The sequence below is a fragment of the Engraulis encrasicolus genome, chromosome 20, assembly GCF_034702125.1.
Source record: "Engraulis encrasicolus isolate BLACKSEA-1 chromosome 20, IST_EnEncr_1.0, whole genome shotgun sequence".
Taxonomy (NCBI): Eukaryota; Metazoa; Chordata; class Actinopteri; order Clupeiformes; family Engraulidae; genus Engraulis; species Engraulis encrasicolus.
This window is the reverse complement of record NC_085876.1, coordinates 17,564,014-17,580,997: the sequence shown is the minus strand read 5'-3', so window position 1 is coordinate 17,580,997 and position 16,984 is coordinate 17,564,014. Positions and strand designations below refer to the sequence as shown.

Below are 16,984 nucleotides of genomic sequence, written 5' to 3'. Positions count from 1 at the left end.
ATTGCCTTGACAGGTTATGAGGAGGCCAAGGGGGCGTTTGGGCAAAAAAGGTTCAGAACGGGCATAGACGGACGCATCTGTTGTCCGCCTGTCGGACTTGTTTTATATAAAGAGATAACATTTAATACAGACTGACAATGATGCAAACTGAATTTTTAAAGGTCCTCTTTTATTTTCAAAAAGACTTTTTAACTCCCTGTGATGAAATTAGATAAAAAATAGAGACAAATTAGAAGACAAACAATGAAAGTCACTGTCAAGTCCAATCTTTTAGAACCATAAATTAAAAAAAAACATTGGTTATAATATCAGTCCAGCTTTACCCATCAGAACGATGTCCGATGTGTTGAGAAATGTCAAATATCGGCCCATACCGATGTTACGGCCGATACATCGTGCATCCCTATACTAATTGGGAGTATTCCAAGACGCTGACTCAGTAGTAAACCAGGTTAACTTAACCTTGAGGTGGTGGTAAATTATCTAATAGAAGAGTCTGGGGACATCTAATTTCACTAACTACAAATGACATAACCTGACATCTATGGGCAAACTTTTTAGCAGGTTTACCATTTCCTGTAGGTTACCTGAGCTAGGTTTATCACTTAGCCATGTTCATGGAATACCCCCATGGTCAATCAATAGTATGTTCAGGTTTAGCACAAAGCTTTACATTGGACAAAGTATGAACTCTATGAAATGGATGTCTGTGCACTGGGTATTAAAAAATGTATTTACAGTCAAAACATTGCAAAGTCCAACAGAGACGTTAACATCCACACTAGCACACTTGATTGTATATATTCATTGTGGATTTTGTTATTTTAAAAATATTGATATAGAGAGTATCCATCATGCTTTAACTACTTAACTCACTTATTACCTCCGCCAAGCAGGTTATGTAATCTTCCAAGTTTACTGTGTGCACATTAATTTGTTTGTACGTTTGCCATGTGAGTGTGCGTTTCTGTCCACCAGAGCAGTGTTTCCCAAGCTTTTTTGTTCCGCGTACCCCCTAAGCCATGTTGTCATATAAAGAGTACCCCCCTTACGCATGCTCTACAACTATTCTGCTATCCCAAAGTGGCTACACATCAACAAGATAACAAAATCTGCTTTTTTCCATCTTAGAAATGTCAACAAAGTGCGCGGCTTGGCCCCCCGACAAGACGCTGAGAAACTTATTCATGCCTTTGTCACCAGTAGGATAGACTACTGCAATGCTCTCTTCTCTGGTCTCCCAAAAAAATTAATTGACAAATTGCAACTCATTCAAAATTCTGCGGCAAGAATCCTAACAAGAACCAGAATGAGAGAGCACATCTCTCCTGTCTTGGCAGACCTGCACTGGTTACCTGTCTCATACAGAATCGACTTTAAGATTCTGCTCACAGTATTTAAAGCATTAAATGGACTTGCCCCTAGCTATATCTCAGACATGCTCCCTTTTTATGCCCCTGCTCGAGCTCTCAGGTCCACTGATGCCAAGCTGCTAAGGACTCCCTCCCCCCCGCAGAAGAAGATCGGCGACGCCGCGTTTGCCTGCTATGCGCCCAAGAGATGGAACGCCCTCCCCATCGAGATCCGATCAGCCACCTCCGTCGACTCCTTTAAGAAGCAGCTGAAGACCCACCTCTTCATTTCCCCTCACAAACTATGAATCAAGCGAAAGGGAGTTTTTCCTCACCCCTGATGCCACCAGGGGCCGCACCTGAGCGCCCAATCTCTGTGTGACTATCTATGACTTATGATAGGCCCAGCCACTATGGACCTTACACATCTAGGAATCCTGGTCCTAACCTACGTTGACCTTATGACTCTACATTCTCTGTCTATCTCTTCTTCCTCTGCCTTCCTGCTTTTTCTGCCTCTCCTCTATACCTCTCCTTTTAAATATATCTCTAACAATGTTTTTTCCCATTTGTTAAGCACTTTGAGTTACATGCCTTGTATGACACAGTGCTATACAAATACAATTATTATTATTTATTATTATTACACTCCATGTATTTGTTATTATTACATTTCTCCACGTACCCCCTGAGGTGTGCTCGCGTACCCCTAGTGGTACACGTACCCCTGGTTGGGAAACACTGCACCAGAGGACGGAGGTGTGCTCTCTGAGCACTTTTCCAGTTACTTTTGTGTCCATCTGCATTTGTATGGTGACAATCAAGTACTTCTACTTCTACCACTTCTTCTTCTAAGGGTGAATTTGGAGAGAACAAATTATGAACGGCTCCTGTGCTACAACTTTGCTGAGCCATTGCTAGAGTCCAATGGCGTCCTCAGTCAAGAGCTGACAAGAATGTGAGGAATGAAGAGTGAGGTTCGAGACTGATCTGTGGTTGGAAACACACACAAAAAAGTCGAAAGAGATTTCCGCCCAGTGCAGCGCAGCTGATGATGGGCAGGGTGGACAGGAAACCACTAGTGCGGAATTGCAACCATGACCAGAAGTGATGCATCATAACACTGAGAAACAGCACGAGTGGCCAGTAATGGCATGTACTGTCTAGGGACGGATTAACACACAGGCTAGATATGGCTGCAGGCAAGGGGCCCCTACCCGCCAGGGGCCCCCCTGGTTGGCCTCAAGGGGCCATTTTGAAAAGAAAAAAGAAAGTTTTACATTTTAATACTCCTCTCCACAGTTGATGGACATTTATTGTCCCTCATTAATGACTCAGAATTATGATGCTGTCCATGTCCTTTTGTTGCAGAATTTGCCCTTCGCAGGGGCCTACAGCAACCTGTAGCCCAGGGGCCATGGACCATTTTAATTCGGCCCTGGTAGTGGCTACCGGTACATTAGTGCTGCTGCTGGTGGTGGAGACAACGCCTCTTATCTGGCTAAAAGGCTGTCAACGCTTTTGAACAACAGCAATCTAGAAAAAATACCAACATGTAATTGCATTATTGATAATGGAAAGCATAAATGTAGGTTATGTATAGAGGAAGTGGTAGAACGGTAATCTAATATGTCTCTTATGACACTTCAAAACAAAAACAAAGGATTTGGACATTACAAGTGAATTCAACCAAATCCACAGACCAATGTCCACACACCTGTGTTCATTAGATATCCAAGACACATGATTTAACTATTTTTTCTTAAATGTTAAGATGTTTTCATCCAACTTACAGCCAGTTTAATAAGGAGGGGGACTTGTCTTTTTTGTAAATTAAGTTCTAAAGCCTGTAGCCCAAGACCTCTACAATGAACATAGTTCATTTTTTCATGCTGGTACATGAATGGCAATAGTATGTAATAAAATGATTATGTTTGAGGGACTGAGATACAGGGTCATCTGCTATAGTAGTGGTGTGAGCAAAGTCCCAGGGCCAAATGTGGCCCTCTGCTCGGGTTTCATGCAGCCTGCAATGAAGTCAAACATACAAAAAATGACCGTGCAATAACCGTACACCGTAAACAGTATACTGTATGGGCCATTCTATGAAATCGGTGCCTTGTATTTCCCAGTGAAATTATGCATGACTACATACGGGCAACATGTCACTGACATTTATATATTCTGCTTCAGACAGTCATGGTTTCTATTGCTCTATACAGGGTTCCCATACCTTTTTCATTAACAAATTCAAGCACTTTTCAAGCACCACATTTTCAGTTTTCGGGCACCTTTAATTAGGTCGCAGGAGGGGGTGTGGGGTACAGTGTTTCTCAAACTTTTTCAGGCCGAAGACCACGTGTCCCCCCAAAAATGTTCAGGGACCACCTGTCAACTGAATTGACAGTTGACAGGTGCTAAATTGACGCTGCAAATTTGGATGCAGATCTCTTGTTTTTTATTCACATTTAGAAGCCTCTCTTATTGTGGTAAAAATGAGACTTGAGCTATGTTTCACTTTGTAAGCATGTTACAAACATAGCCTACTGCTTGTCTTGGAAAAGTAGAAATCCCCTCGCGGACCACTAGTGGTCCTAGGACCACACTTTGAGAATCAATGGCCTAGTATATATACTGCTCTTATGATGGCACATTTGCCTGCCTGTCAATCATGTATGTTCATCGTCTTCAAGGGTTTCTGGCTAGTCACTGCTCTATGCATGAAGACCCAGATTGGAGTCCGTCCTGGGTAATATCCAAATGCCCATCTCCCTCTTGCCATCATTTCCTGTATCCATAAAGGCTAAAAAGGCTAAAGTGCCCAAAAGTAAATGTTAATTTTTTTTTTTTTTAAATCCAAAAGCATAATGTGAAAAGCTTTTTAGCAATGCCTGACCTCCGTGACCACGTCTCAGTCATTTCGGGGAACTTATTTCCAGTTGTTGAGCTTTGCGTCTGTCTGACCATACATATAACTGCCATGCCCATTAGGGCACATTGCCATTTCCTATTTAGACAACAAGCATTTCGTCCGGGGATGAGGTCCACCAACCTACATCTCACGCAAACCGATTCCTGACAAGATGGACTGTAAGAACCCAAAACGTAATAACTGCCCATAACGTAATAACTGCCCATAACGTAATAATTTGGGCCCATTTGAAACGTAATAAAACCCATAATGTAATAACTTGCCCATAACGTAATAACACTTCCCTACCCATAACGTAATAATGTTCTGCCCATAATGTAATAAGTTATTACGTTATGGGCAGGTTATTACGTTATGGGCCTTACACTAAAAAAAACTTTGATAATGTAATAATGATGCCCATAATGTAATAACTGCCATCAACATAATACTTTGGGCCCATTTGAAACGTAGTGAAGCCAATAACATAATATTTCTCTACCAATAATGTACTGTAATAACTAGGGATGCACCGATACACATTTTTCACTTCCAATCCGATCCCAATATCTAAATTTGTATATCTGTCGATACCGATACAACTCTGATCCAATATCAAAGCCACATATATGCATGGGTTTCAACTTGAGGTAGGCCCAAGTATCCCATCCTGAAAAATAAAATGCAAGTGTCATGATTTCAAAATAAGGTTACACCTGGCTCAATGTCAGTACTGGGAAAATTCCGATATTTTGGGAAAAATCCAATCCGATAAGATCCGATCTTTGAATTATGTTGATATCTGAACCCGATACCGATACACTGGTGCCAATATCGCATCCCTGGTAATAACATAATGAGGTATTTGGCAGGTCATTACGTTATTTGGCTAACAATAATTAAAAAAAAACTTTTATTAGCTGTTTTCTTTATTTTAAATCCATGGGACCCCCTCAAAGAAGAGATGGAACATCTCAAGGGCTTTCCCTTAATAAAGAATTGAATTGAAAATAACTAAATATTTCCTCTCAAAGAGAGGGTTGACCAAATCTGTTGTCTACCTACATTATTAGACTACATCATTGGCACCCAGGTAAGACTAGATTTATAGTTAATCAGTTCATTTTGTACCATAACTAGATTTTTTAAGATAGTATAGTAATCACATCAGCTAACCTGATTCAGTTTAGAAACAATATAAACATATATAGTATACATATACATATATATAATAAGCAATGTTACCATAATTGGTAGTTGGATATCATCATTAAACTACATTATCACAGCCCCTACGTAGATGTCTGTTCCACCAGGGCATAAGAACAGCAATAGCTAATTAAATTTCAAATCTATTGAATTAAATTTAGTTAGTTAACAATGTAATATTATTAGCATGGTTAGCATACCTGTCAACCAACCTTGGCTGATGTTAACTTAAAACACTTGGCTAAACACTTACCATTGGCTACATATTTACCATTGTAACTAGCCTATGCAGTCACTTTCGATTTCCAATACCTGTTTTAATGGTTCACTATTACAGTGGATCTACCACATTAGGTCCAGTGTAATAACCAGTGTTACAATACTAAAAGCAACAGTCCACCCTTTTTTGATTTTCACATATTTGCAGTATTTCCAAGCAATATTCATGAATGTGCATACTGTATCGTTGTTGTCTATGTGTTTGCATTGCCTAGTTAAACGGTATAGCCAAATTAAGTGTAGCAATGCAAGTCTATGGGGGCGAACAAAACATCCTCAAATGTACTTATAAACTACTTTAAAATTAATTTAAAATTCACCAGAGTGCAAACCAGCTATTTAACCCCGTGCCGCGGTCACTTGTGGCTTGATGCTATTGCCCCCATCCACTTCCAGTGATTATGCTAAGGTATGCTAATAATTCTGATCCAATAAATGTAAGTACTGAAAACTCTGAAAAGAAAATGATACGCACGTTCATGAATAATGCTCGGAAATACTGCAAATATGTGAAAATCAAAAATGGGTGGACTGTTCCTTTAATACCATGTAATACCAGTATAATACCATGTACCAATTTTGTACTTACATTATGTATTTTTGTGTAAGTGGTATAGTATTACATGGTATTAACAGGCATGGAAACGGGTCAGGGGTGAAAAAGGTGAAAAAGGTGAGAAAGGTGCGGCGTGGCGCGGTGGCACGGAGTGGCGCGTGTGCTGCAGCGGTGCGCACATGTGTGGTGTGCAGTGGCGTTTTTGGGGGATTATGTTGTATACGAGTCTTACTAGGGGGGTCTGGGGGCATGGTCTCCCATGGGAGAAAATTTGTTGAGAAAAATGTGATTATCCACAAGAAAACAGGCCACAATAGGCCGGGCGAAACTGAGAAAATAGATTTTTTTGTTTTGTTTTTTTGCTTTCTTATTATTTACATTCTGGCATATTTACATGTTGTATCTTGATATAGCCTACAAATGTTCAATATCCATGGCCTCTATCTAATGAAATAAAACATTACATAGAGCACAATAACTATCAAATATTCTGCTCGGCTGCTGCCACAAAAGCAGCAAATTGTGTTAGATCACAACAATGGTTCAATATACAATCAAGACTTCCCAGGGCTTCCCAGACTTCATCATGGCAAGCCCCCTCTATACTTTAGTAGCCAAGATCTCAGACTTTTGGTTTGTGCAGTAGGCCTGAATGGGTGAGGTTGCCAACCTCAAAATGTTCTGTTTGATGTGTAGGCTACTGAAACAAAAATAATATGCATAGTGACATAATCTAATGCAAAGTGAATGGGGAAACAAATGCAGATAGCGCATGCATGTGGCACTGGACGCATCAGAATTTAGATGGCCATATGTTGTGGAAACATGTATATATTTTAAGTTTCAGAGCCAAAAAGAGATTTATTGACCATTCAGTGAAGATATATAGTAGGAGGAAAACACTGCAACATTTGCAATTTAAGTGTCTATGTTTATTGTACATCCATGTCCAATGCAAAGACATGGCAATGCCAGTGAACAAAAGCACCACCAATCAAGGTCAATGGCCTATTAACATGAAAACCATGTATTGGTCAGCGCACAAAAAGAGAACCTCAAACCACAGTGAGACGAGGGCAACATATTGCTGGCCTAGTTGATCTTTAAAAAGACCAAAGACCAGACCACACAGATAGGTCAAACTGCACGCTGCATTTCACATTAAGTTGAAATTAAAGTTAGGCCTATAATGCACTCGTGTTTATTTAAATAGGCTATGTGATTTGGAATATAAGCTAATTAAATAAAATTGCACCAGGGTTCATTAATTTAGTTTAAAACTTCCAACTGGTTGAAGGTAAAGTTTACCAAATTATAAGGCCTGTATCTGAACAGGTTCTGAATACAATTTCCACTTCAGGAAAATTCTGATTGTCTGGCTAATTTGTCTTTTAGTCTAGGGTCTGTGCTTAAAAAAACAAAATTGGTTATCTTTACACCCATATTAGATAGATAGATAGATAGATAGATAGATAGATAGATAGATAGATAGATAGATAGATAGATAGATAGATAGATAGATAGATAGATAGATAGATAGATAGATAGATAGATAGATAGATAGATAGATAGATAGATAGGTTTTTAAACTACATCATGGTGGAGCAGTTCTCATCGTAAGCTTCCCAATTGACCTCATCAAAACCCTGCCAATGCTCCCCTTAGTATTAAAAAATAAAATAATCACAGGCTCCGGGATTCAGGGACGATTCATAAAAAATATTTAGCGATTCGGTGTGATTGAATGCCGATTCGGTGCGATTCAATGTTGCATAACGATAACCGATCCAAATTCGGTTATCTTTACACCCCTAATTGTTACACTGGTATTACAATAGTATTACATGGTGTTAAATATTGTTACACTGGTTATTATACTGTACCTAATGTGGTAGATCCACTGAAATGGTGACCCATTAAAATAAGGTGTTACTGAGCAAATCAATCCACCCAGTCAGAAGTTATGGGCCAAATGAAAATTCTGCAATCTTGAAAGTGTTGACCACCAAATTCAAATCGGTTCATGAACCTGCCCTACAGCACTCACACACCAAATCTGGGACAAATCCATCCACCAGGTCAGAAGTTATGGACCTAAAACAAATCGGCCATCTTGAATTCAGCCATCTTGAAAGTGTAAAAGTGTTGACCTCCAAACTCAAATCAATTCATGAACCTATCCTAGAGCATTCACACACCAAATCTGGGACAAATCCATCCACCCGGTCAGAAGTTATGGGCCAAACAAAAATTCGGCCATCTTGAATCCAGCCATCTTGAAAGTGTTGACCTCCAAACTTGAATCAGTTCATGACCCTATCCTAGAGCATTCACACGCCACGAAGGACCTAATGCGGCGGCCGGCGGCTGACGGTGGATGTGGATGCAGTGGCGGTGCACGCGAAACAATTACATCCCCTACGCCCCGCGTTTTGGGGATATAACTAATAGCTGAAAAGTATTTTCCTTGCTACATTCTATAAAAAATGGAAGAAAAGAAGCCTTGAACTTCTTCAGCTGTCCTCTTCTGAATCTCATGCACAGTCTGGCTGGGTTGGTTCATAGTTTACTATTACCTTATTGGGAACTTATAACGCTATTGGTTTTATTACGTTTCAAATGGGCCCAAATTATTACGTTAATGGCAGTTATTACGTTATGGGCATCGTTATTACATTATCAAAGCTTTTTTTTGTGTAAGGCCCATAACGTAATAACCTGCCCATAACGTAATAACTTATTACATTATGGGCAGAACGTTATTACGTTATGGGTTGGGAAGTGTTATTACGTTATGGGCAAGTTATTACGTTATGGGTTGTATTACGTTTCAAATGGGCCCAAATTATTACATTATGGGCAGTTATTACGTTTTGGGCAGTTATTACGTTTTGGGTTCTTACAATGGACGCATCAACATAGAAGCATAAAGAATTGCCGTACGTGATTAGAAACAAACGATGCCTCACATAACATCTAACATCATGCGTATCTGCATGTGCAAATAGACAGAGAGTGTGTAGACGTGCACTTAGAGAAATTCGAATTATTGGCTAAGGTCCACGCCTTAAAAGTCATGTACACACCTTAGGTGAGCTGAAATCAAAATGGAGGTTTAAAAACCGAACTACACTTTCCAGAAAATGTTATTCTTAGGCGAGCTACGCTGGGCTGGCGTATATACACCTGACCTTAGGTCTGCTATTGGCTAGCCACTCCTCCTTCTGGGCCCACTCTCACGACTAGAAAGTTGTGAAAAGAGAGAGGAGAAACCAGTGTGTTTAAAAAAAAAGAAAATGGCAGAAGGACACATGGGTAGATGTGTCAGATGAGAGGGAACAGCAAGATCTATAAAAACAAGTCCGACAGGCAGACAAAGATGCGTCAGTCTATGCACTGCCACCTTGTGGACACAGGGGGCCATAATTATTTCAAGAATGCGTTTCAGACAGACTGACGGACCGACCGTCAGACAGACCGACGTCCAACGGACATACCCTTTTTTAGAGATGCTAGGACGCATCTAAAAATAAAAACATCAGTGAAAAACAACAGCTGGAAGTGCTAATAATGTGTCTTACGATGTAGGTGCAGCGAGGGCTGAAGGCGAAGGTCCCGCAGGCATACATGTGGGTGGAGTTGAGGACCTGAAGCACTCGGATGAAGTTTGGACAGTCGGCCTGCAGGGGACGAGAGAGAGAGAGAGAGAAGGAAGAGCATGGTTACCAAGATGTTACACTACATTACACTTAGCTGACGCTTTCATTTATTCAAAGCGACTTACAACTATTATTTTTCAGGGTATTGGTTACAGTCCCTGGAGCAACGTGGGGTTAGGTGCCTTGCTCAAGGGCACTTCAGACATGGATGGAGATGTAGCAAGAGGTCAGGGGAGATTCGAACCGGCAACCCCTAGATTGAAAGACCAACTCTCTTACCACTAGGTTACCTGGTTACCAAGATGTAATCGTGATATACAATTCTGATCCCATTGAATACCCGCGAGAGATGGCATGTGTTGGCTCAGCAGGATGGATGTCTCCTGACACACACAGACACACACGCGCGTGTGCGCGCACGCACGCACACACACACGCACACAGACACACACACATGCGCACATACACACACGCACACACATGCGCACACACACGCACACACAAACACAGACACGCACACTGTCTCAATTAACACTCGCACACAAACATGCTCTCAGATTCAAGTACACAGGCTCTTCCTCACACTACCAAGTACACAGATTATCATACCCTCTTTCAAAAACTTATAGCAACTGCAAAGACAAATGTGTGTCTAATAAAAAAATCTGCATTTTCATTTTCAAGGTTGTTCCAAGACAATATTTTCAGGTCCAATCATAGAACAGTTGGCAGACCAAATATATACTCTACATACACAGTACTATGGACAAATGAAACTGAAATATGAGACACCACGTTTCAGATTATGGAAGTGCTTGAATGCGAATGGGTTAAAAGCAACATGTAGAATGAAGTTTGAGCAGTGGCAGAACAGTGAGAGGAACTGCAACAAACAATTGGGCAGGCAAAAAGATGTTCGCAAATTGACCTATTTTGGAGCTTGAAAACATTTCACCTTTCATTTTAAAAAAAGTTTCTTCGGTTGTGGTATGATGATGGGGAAGCAGGAACTACGTATGTTCCGGATTAGAGGTAGACCGATTCATGAGCTGGCATCCTTGTGACATCAGATGAAGCACACAGAAACTGCACATGCACATTTCTATGTCAGTCAGTACATTGAAACCTTTGCATGAGAAGTTGCATACATAGCTCTTTTTCTGCACAAGCAAGCTTTATGCAGGAGACCTCAAGGCTTAGGAGCCAACGTGATCACACAAGGAGACTGTCAGCAGTGGGCTTGCTGGGTGGGAAGGGTAGCTATTGGATGCTGGCTTGCTGTGACAGTATCGTTATGCGTGTGGGAATTGGGTGGGGAGTGGGTGGGAAAACAGACCAAGTCCACTCAACTAATCATAGTGGCTAATGGGATCCATTAGACCAGTGCACGAGGAGATGGGTGGGGTGGTGGGAGAAGCTCAGGAGGAGCACTAAGAGCTGCAAGGCATGATGGGGGAAAACGGATGTATGCTTGCTAGCAGAGAGGGTTAATGGGTATTACGAGAGACAAAAGTCCCGACTTTTTTCCGGGTGGTACTGTCCACTAAGTGGCGCCAACCAAGGAGCACAGAGGCTGTTAGAATGAATGGGGTCCTATGGAGCTCAACCACAGATGCTGCCGTTGCTTGGGAGAGAATTGGGATCATGTTTTCATTTTCATTTTCCCAAAGGCAGGATAAATTATCCTTTCAAACAGCACTTAGTCTTTGTAAAATGCGTCTTTATTGGCAATATTACGTCACGAGTGGCTTCACACACTGGGTTTGGATTGGTCGACCGGCTGCATTGCTGTGATCACGACTGCCATAAAGCAATTTCGTTAGCAAGATGATAGGCTGACTCATAAATGCCAAACCTGTAAGAAAACAGAAGAATATAACTGCCAGGTTATTATATATTTGATTTAAATCCACGTAATATTGCCAGGTTTCAGCCAACAGCGAGCACAATTGTGCGTGAATAGCGCCAGCCTTATGGATTGCAGTTTGTTTATGCATCCATCATGGTGACATTATAATGTAAACTAGCGTTTCTCAACAGGGGCGGTACAGACCCCCAGGGGGTGTTGGGGAGCTCTAGGGGGGCGTTGAGAAGTATACAGCTGAGAGGGGGCGGTGCTTAGTTGCCATTGGGGGGCATTAGCGCATTTAATTTTGTAATACTAAGGGGGGTGTTTAAGGCTTATGATGAGGTCAAGGGGGCGTTGGGAGGCTGATGAGGCCAAGGGGGCATTTGTTCAAAAAAAGGTTGAGAACCACTGATATAAATCATTCAGGCTTTAAAAAGTAGCACTGAAAATTCCATTTAAAAGAGGAACAGCAATTACTTTTCATTGCTATAGGCTAAGTACGTACACACAATGATAGAACGCTAAATGGACTGCATTGATATAGCCCTTCTCCACTCCTCCTTCAAAGCACTTTACATTTCCACCTCATATTCACCCATTCACACTCACATGCGCACACTGGTGGCTGTGACTTCCACACAGGGCCACCTCAACCGTGAGCATCACCCTGCCACCAGGAGCAATTTGGGGTTAAGTATTGACCTTTGTGAAGCTCGCCCCCCCTCAGACCCAAAATGCTGAAATAACACTTCATATTCTATGTGCTATGTTTGTGCTGGATAGTGCTGTAAAAATGTTTGTTTGTGCTATTAATAAAATAATAGCATAATAATAGCATAATAATAAAATAAAACGCCTGTAACTTTACAAAACAAGTGATTGAAGCGTTCATTTTCACAGCACAAATGAGCACAAACAAATTGCCTTCGATTGAGACTACTTTGGAGAAATTTGGACGTGGAGGGGGGGGGCTGCGTGACGTCACAGGTCAGAAAAATATATAAAGAGTATGAGTATGAGTATTTGAGCATTTAAATGACTCAAAAGCCTTAATATCACAAACATTTTTACAGCACTATCAGGCACACACAAAGCACATACTGTACAATACATACATACAATCTGCACTGTTATTTCAGCATTTTGGGTCTGAAGGGGGGCCAGCTTCACGCAGGTTAAGTATTGTGGTGGATTTTGGTGATGAATGGCGTAAAAATAATTAAATTGTATGTATAAAGCACATATAGAAAAAGGACAAAAAAATTGTTGTACAAGTAAGAAGAGAACAGGCCAACTTCGTGCTAACAATTTGAAGATGTGAAAAAACAAATAGACACTTATAATCATGAGAAGAGGGTTAAGAATGGGGTAGAGGTGCAGAATGGAAACTTTAGTGGCCACATTAGGCCTACATACTCGCAAACAAGAACATTTCCCCTCAGCAACAGTCGAGACCACAAGTCACGTAGTCTACTGTCAAGCAGACACTCAAGACATACGAATTGTACATGTTTCCAAACTAAGCTTCTGTTTTAGACAATGATTCTGTGAAACGAGATGAGATGTTCTATGGCAAAGGCTTTTGCAACTAGCAGAGATAGACGTGAAAAAAACCACAACACTGCTGGGTCAAGCCACTGTACTAATAACTAGACTTGAGGGGGCGAAAAACCACAATGTAGGGACAGTTTGTTTTTAGACTCTTAAGGCCGAGTGGCAGGGCCAGATTATGATGGCCTGAGGCCCCTAGGCCACAGGTTGCTGTGGGACCCCACGGAAGGTAAATTTCACTACAAATTTACATAGACAGTGCCATAATTAGGACCTTGGAATAAAGGGTAACACTCATGCCAACTGCACTCAACACAACCAATGATTTTTCAATATTTCATATGGTCACAATTCTGCCATTTTTCACTTTTGTCCAATCAGGGGGCCCCTGGCAAATGGGGGCCCCTAGGCTGCAGCCATATCTAGCCTGTGCGTTAATCCAGCCCTGCCGAGTGGGGTGAACAAGAGGTCACAGTGGCCAAGAAGGTTGAAGAAGAGGTCACATCATATACTTTTATTTTATTTTATTTGGTAAGGATTATATGACACATAATACCTACAATTGAGCCAAATTACAACCATGAGGATAATTTTCATTTGTAGTCCTTGGACAAGAATTGACGTAGAAAAGGAAGATGATTAGAATTAATGACAATACGATATATAATAGCAAAACATGCTATGATGGGATTAAAGTGATGGTTCGGAGTAGATTCACCCTAAGGCCATTTGAACCGTGACATCCATCCAGTAGCCCACCTGAAGTGTTTTCTACCTTGCACAAACATTCGCAGAGTCACCGAGTAATTCCGAATAGCTTAGTACAAGCAGTAATGTTCCTTGGCAGTATCTCCAAAATTACCACCCGGGCCCACGCATAGACATTCGTAGTGTCCAATTAGCGCCATGGTCAATCGTAAACCAAACCTCCAAATCGAGAAAGTGAAAAGATGGTCTCCAGACTACGTAGCGAGGCTAGATGGATGTGGGGGGTTGTATTAATGAGAGTGAGCGAAAGAGGGAAAAAAGAGACAGGGAAAGTACATGTGGTGCATGTTTAAAGTGAGTGAGTGGGTGAGTAAGTCCATGCTTGTTTTGGATATTGCGTGTAAGAACAAAGGTCAAATTTAGTTAAAACTCACCTTTTTCTTGCCTTTCATGGCACAGTCATTTAAGTCTTTTTCCGTTGGTGACCAGTCCAGCTAAAGAGACAGGACAGAACACTACATCAGAGACTGGACTGCATTATGGAACACCTTGAAGCACACTCTCAGTACTGTAGTTCACAACACACTCCATTTAAACATGACTCTCCAAAGTGCAATAAAAGCAATTTAAATACAATTTTCATGAATGTTTTTTTTTTAAATCTGATTTTAAGACAGCATCAGGGCAATTGGAACTGGATTTCATACTATTTAATATTTCCTGAGAGCATGGAACATTTAAACATTTTACTTATATTAACTGACAAACAAAATATTTAAAATGTATTTTTACATTTTTAAAATATTTTTGAAAATGGATGTCTTGAATTTGTCTTCAAATGCCCACAGTTTCAATTACGTTTATGAAAACCATAGTGGCTGTACGAAAAATGTACACACACATACATACACACACTTGCACATGTACACACACACATGCACAGAAAACCAATTGTCTGAAATCTCTACTAAGGCTTTAATACTGCACTAAGTGCGTACATAAGAGGTATTTAACAACTTCGTAAGTGTGGATTTTGATTTAAGTTTGCAGGCCACCAGGCGGGGCCACAAAAGCTGCTGACCTTATTCTTCAGCTCCATAGTGCTGGGCTGGCTAATGTCCAAGGAGAAGATGACATCACGTGCACCCACAAACAGCACGTCTTCGTCGTCGCTCAGCAACAGAGTCGTGGTGTTTCCGACATCGGGACTGGTGAAGTGGGTTAACCTCCTACCTGGGTTACCTGTTGAAATACAATTGTGGGGGAAAAAAATTAAACGGTTAAAAAAAAATGCTGACGTTGTCAAGTTGCATCAAAGCTAAGGGATAGTTAACCACATAATTCAAAATAAACGGTTATATTCATATCTCTTTATACATATACTAAAAGGCTACAACATGCATGCATCTGATCTACATATGTCTTAAATTATAGAGTGCCTGAGTGATTGCTGTCTTTCTGAGTTCTTCCCACCTGCTCTCTGAAGGCCACTAATGTTCTAGTTCTGGCGAACTTCATGAACAATTCAAATGGGCTAGCGTCAATGCAACTTAATGTAGTTAAAGTGAATGCAATATTCATTGTGCAGAGCTGCTGCTGTCGCAGCTGACCACTTATGTCTCTGTGGTGAGTGTAATGGGCTGAATGGGAATGGACATCATGTGCGTGAACATCTCGACGTCACAGCACACACAGCGTGTTCAGGCTGACCAACTACCAGCGCAGGTTCTGATCTCAAACCAGCTGCTGATGTGTTCAAGCAATAAATTAGACCCTTCAAGTAGAACCAAAAAGGTTGTTCACAATGTATTTGAACATGGAGCTCCAAAGCATTTCCAAGGAGCCATCTCTAGCCGAGCCTCTGTCTCAATGTCAAAAAATGTACTACCTCTGTCAAATGTACTTTGTGTACGCAACCTCACTCTAAGGGCTTCCACACACTGGCTCCGACAAAGTGCTGAGCAGCACTGCTCCGCAAAAGTTCGATTCCATTGTTTTCAATAGAACCCCGCACACTGGCGCCGATGTCCGCGAACATTCGTGGATGTCGGATAGCGATTAGAGACAAGTTCTATTTTGTCGGCGCCGCCCATTGACTATCAATGCTATGTTCGTGTGAAATTGGGTTTGGGGGTCGGAATTGTGTCGGAAGCGAAAGTGCTCCGCAGTGCTGTCGGAGCCGTTGTGCAGAAGCCCTAACAGGTCACTTATGCATTCCAGAGGTACTAATGACAAAGACTATTGTCTTGTTTCACAAGGCACGAGACCCTCAGAAACCCCACTGGTTGACACAACACTTAATCTGTCCACAACCTTAAATCTGCTTCTGTCCTAGTTGTTTAATCTGAATTAATTACTCAGTGAATGAACAATGAATACCATAGAGCCAGAAAATAGCTTTCAAACACCATCAAAACCAATATCTGTGTGACTTAAGCCGGGCATGCACTGTGCGACATTTTCTTAAGCATTTTCTTAAGCTTCTGCTCACACTGCACGATGGAATTTCACTGTTTAAAAGTTCACAGCTCACGACTCACATCCTCACACTACACGAGCCGACAGACGGATGCGAGCATGTTTCCCTGGTCTGCAGAGGAGGGAACATGCGCACCTGAGGTGGAGATGAGGTCGCGCTCAACAGCGAATCGCACGGCCCTATATTAATTTGTGCATGTGGAGTGTCAAATCGGGTCGTAGCACTGCTTTAACTGTGCGATTTACGCACGAGCCACGACCAGAATTTCAAACCGTTTTGATTTTCTTGCGACCCTGCGATTGCACGATCGTGAGGCGAAATCGCTTGTCGTTACCCCATGTACACTGCACGATGCGAGACTCACGATTGACCTGCGATTGAGCAAGAAATCGGCCCGACTAGCCATTTTCTGCTTTAGCAGTTTTGATATT

At 41.4% G+C, this 16,984-nt stretch overlaps 1 protein-coding gene across 2 annotated transcripts in view; it reads right to left on the bottom strand.

Annotated features, from left to right (window-relative positions):
* sema4ab (sema domain, immunoglobulin domain (Ig), transmembrane domain (TM) and short cytoplasmic domain, (semaphorin) 4Ab) overlaps positions 1-16,984 on the bottom strand; it is a 66,149-nt gene that overhangs the window by 22,393 nt on the left and 26,772 nt on the right. For both annotated transcript variants that reach the window (XM_063185518.1, XM_063185519.1), the window contains exons 3-5: positions 15,156-15,316; positions 14,509-14,568; positions 9,889-9,987 (exon numbers count right to left, since the gene is read on the bottom strand). In XM_063185518.1, coding sequence (XP_063041588.1) covers positions 9,889-9,987; positions 14,509-14,568; positions 15,156-15,316 — 320 coding nt within the window. The remainder of the gene's footprint in view (positions 1-9,888; positions 9,988-14,508; positions 14,569-15,155; positions 15,317-16,984) is intronic.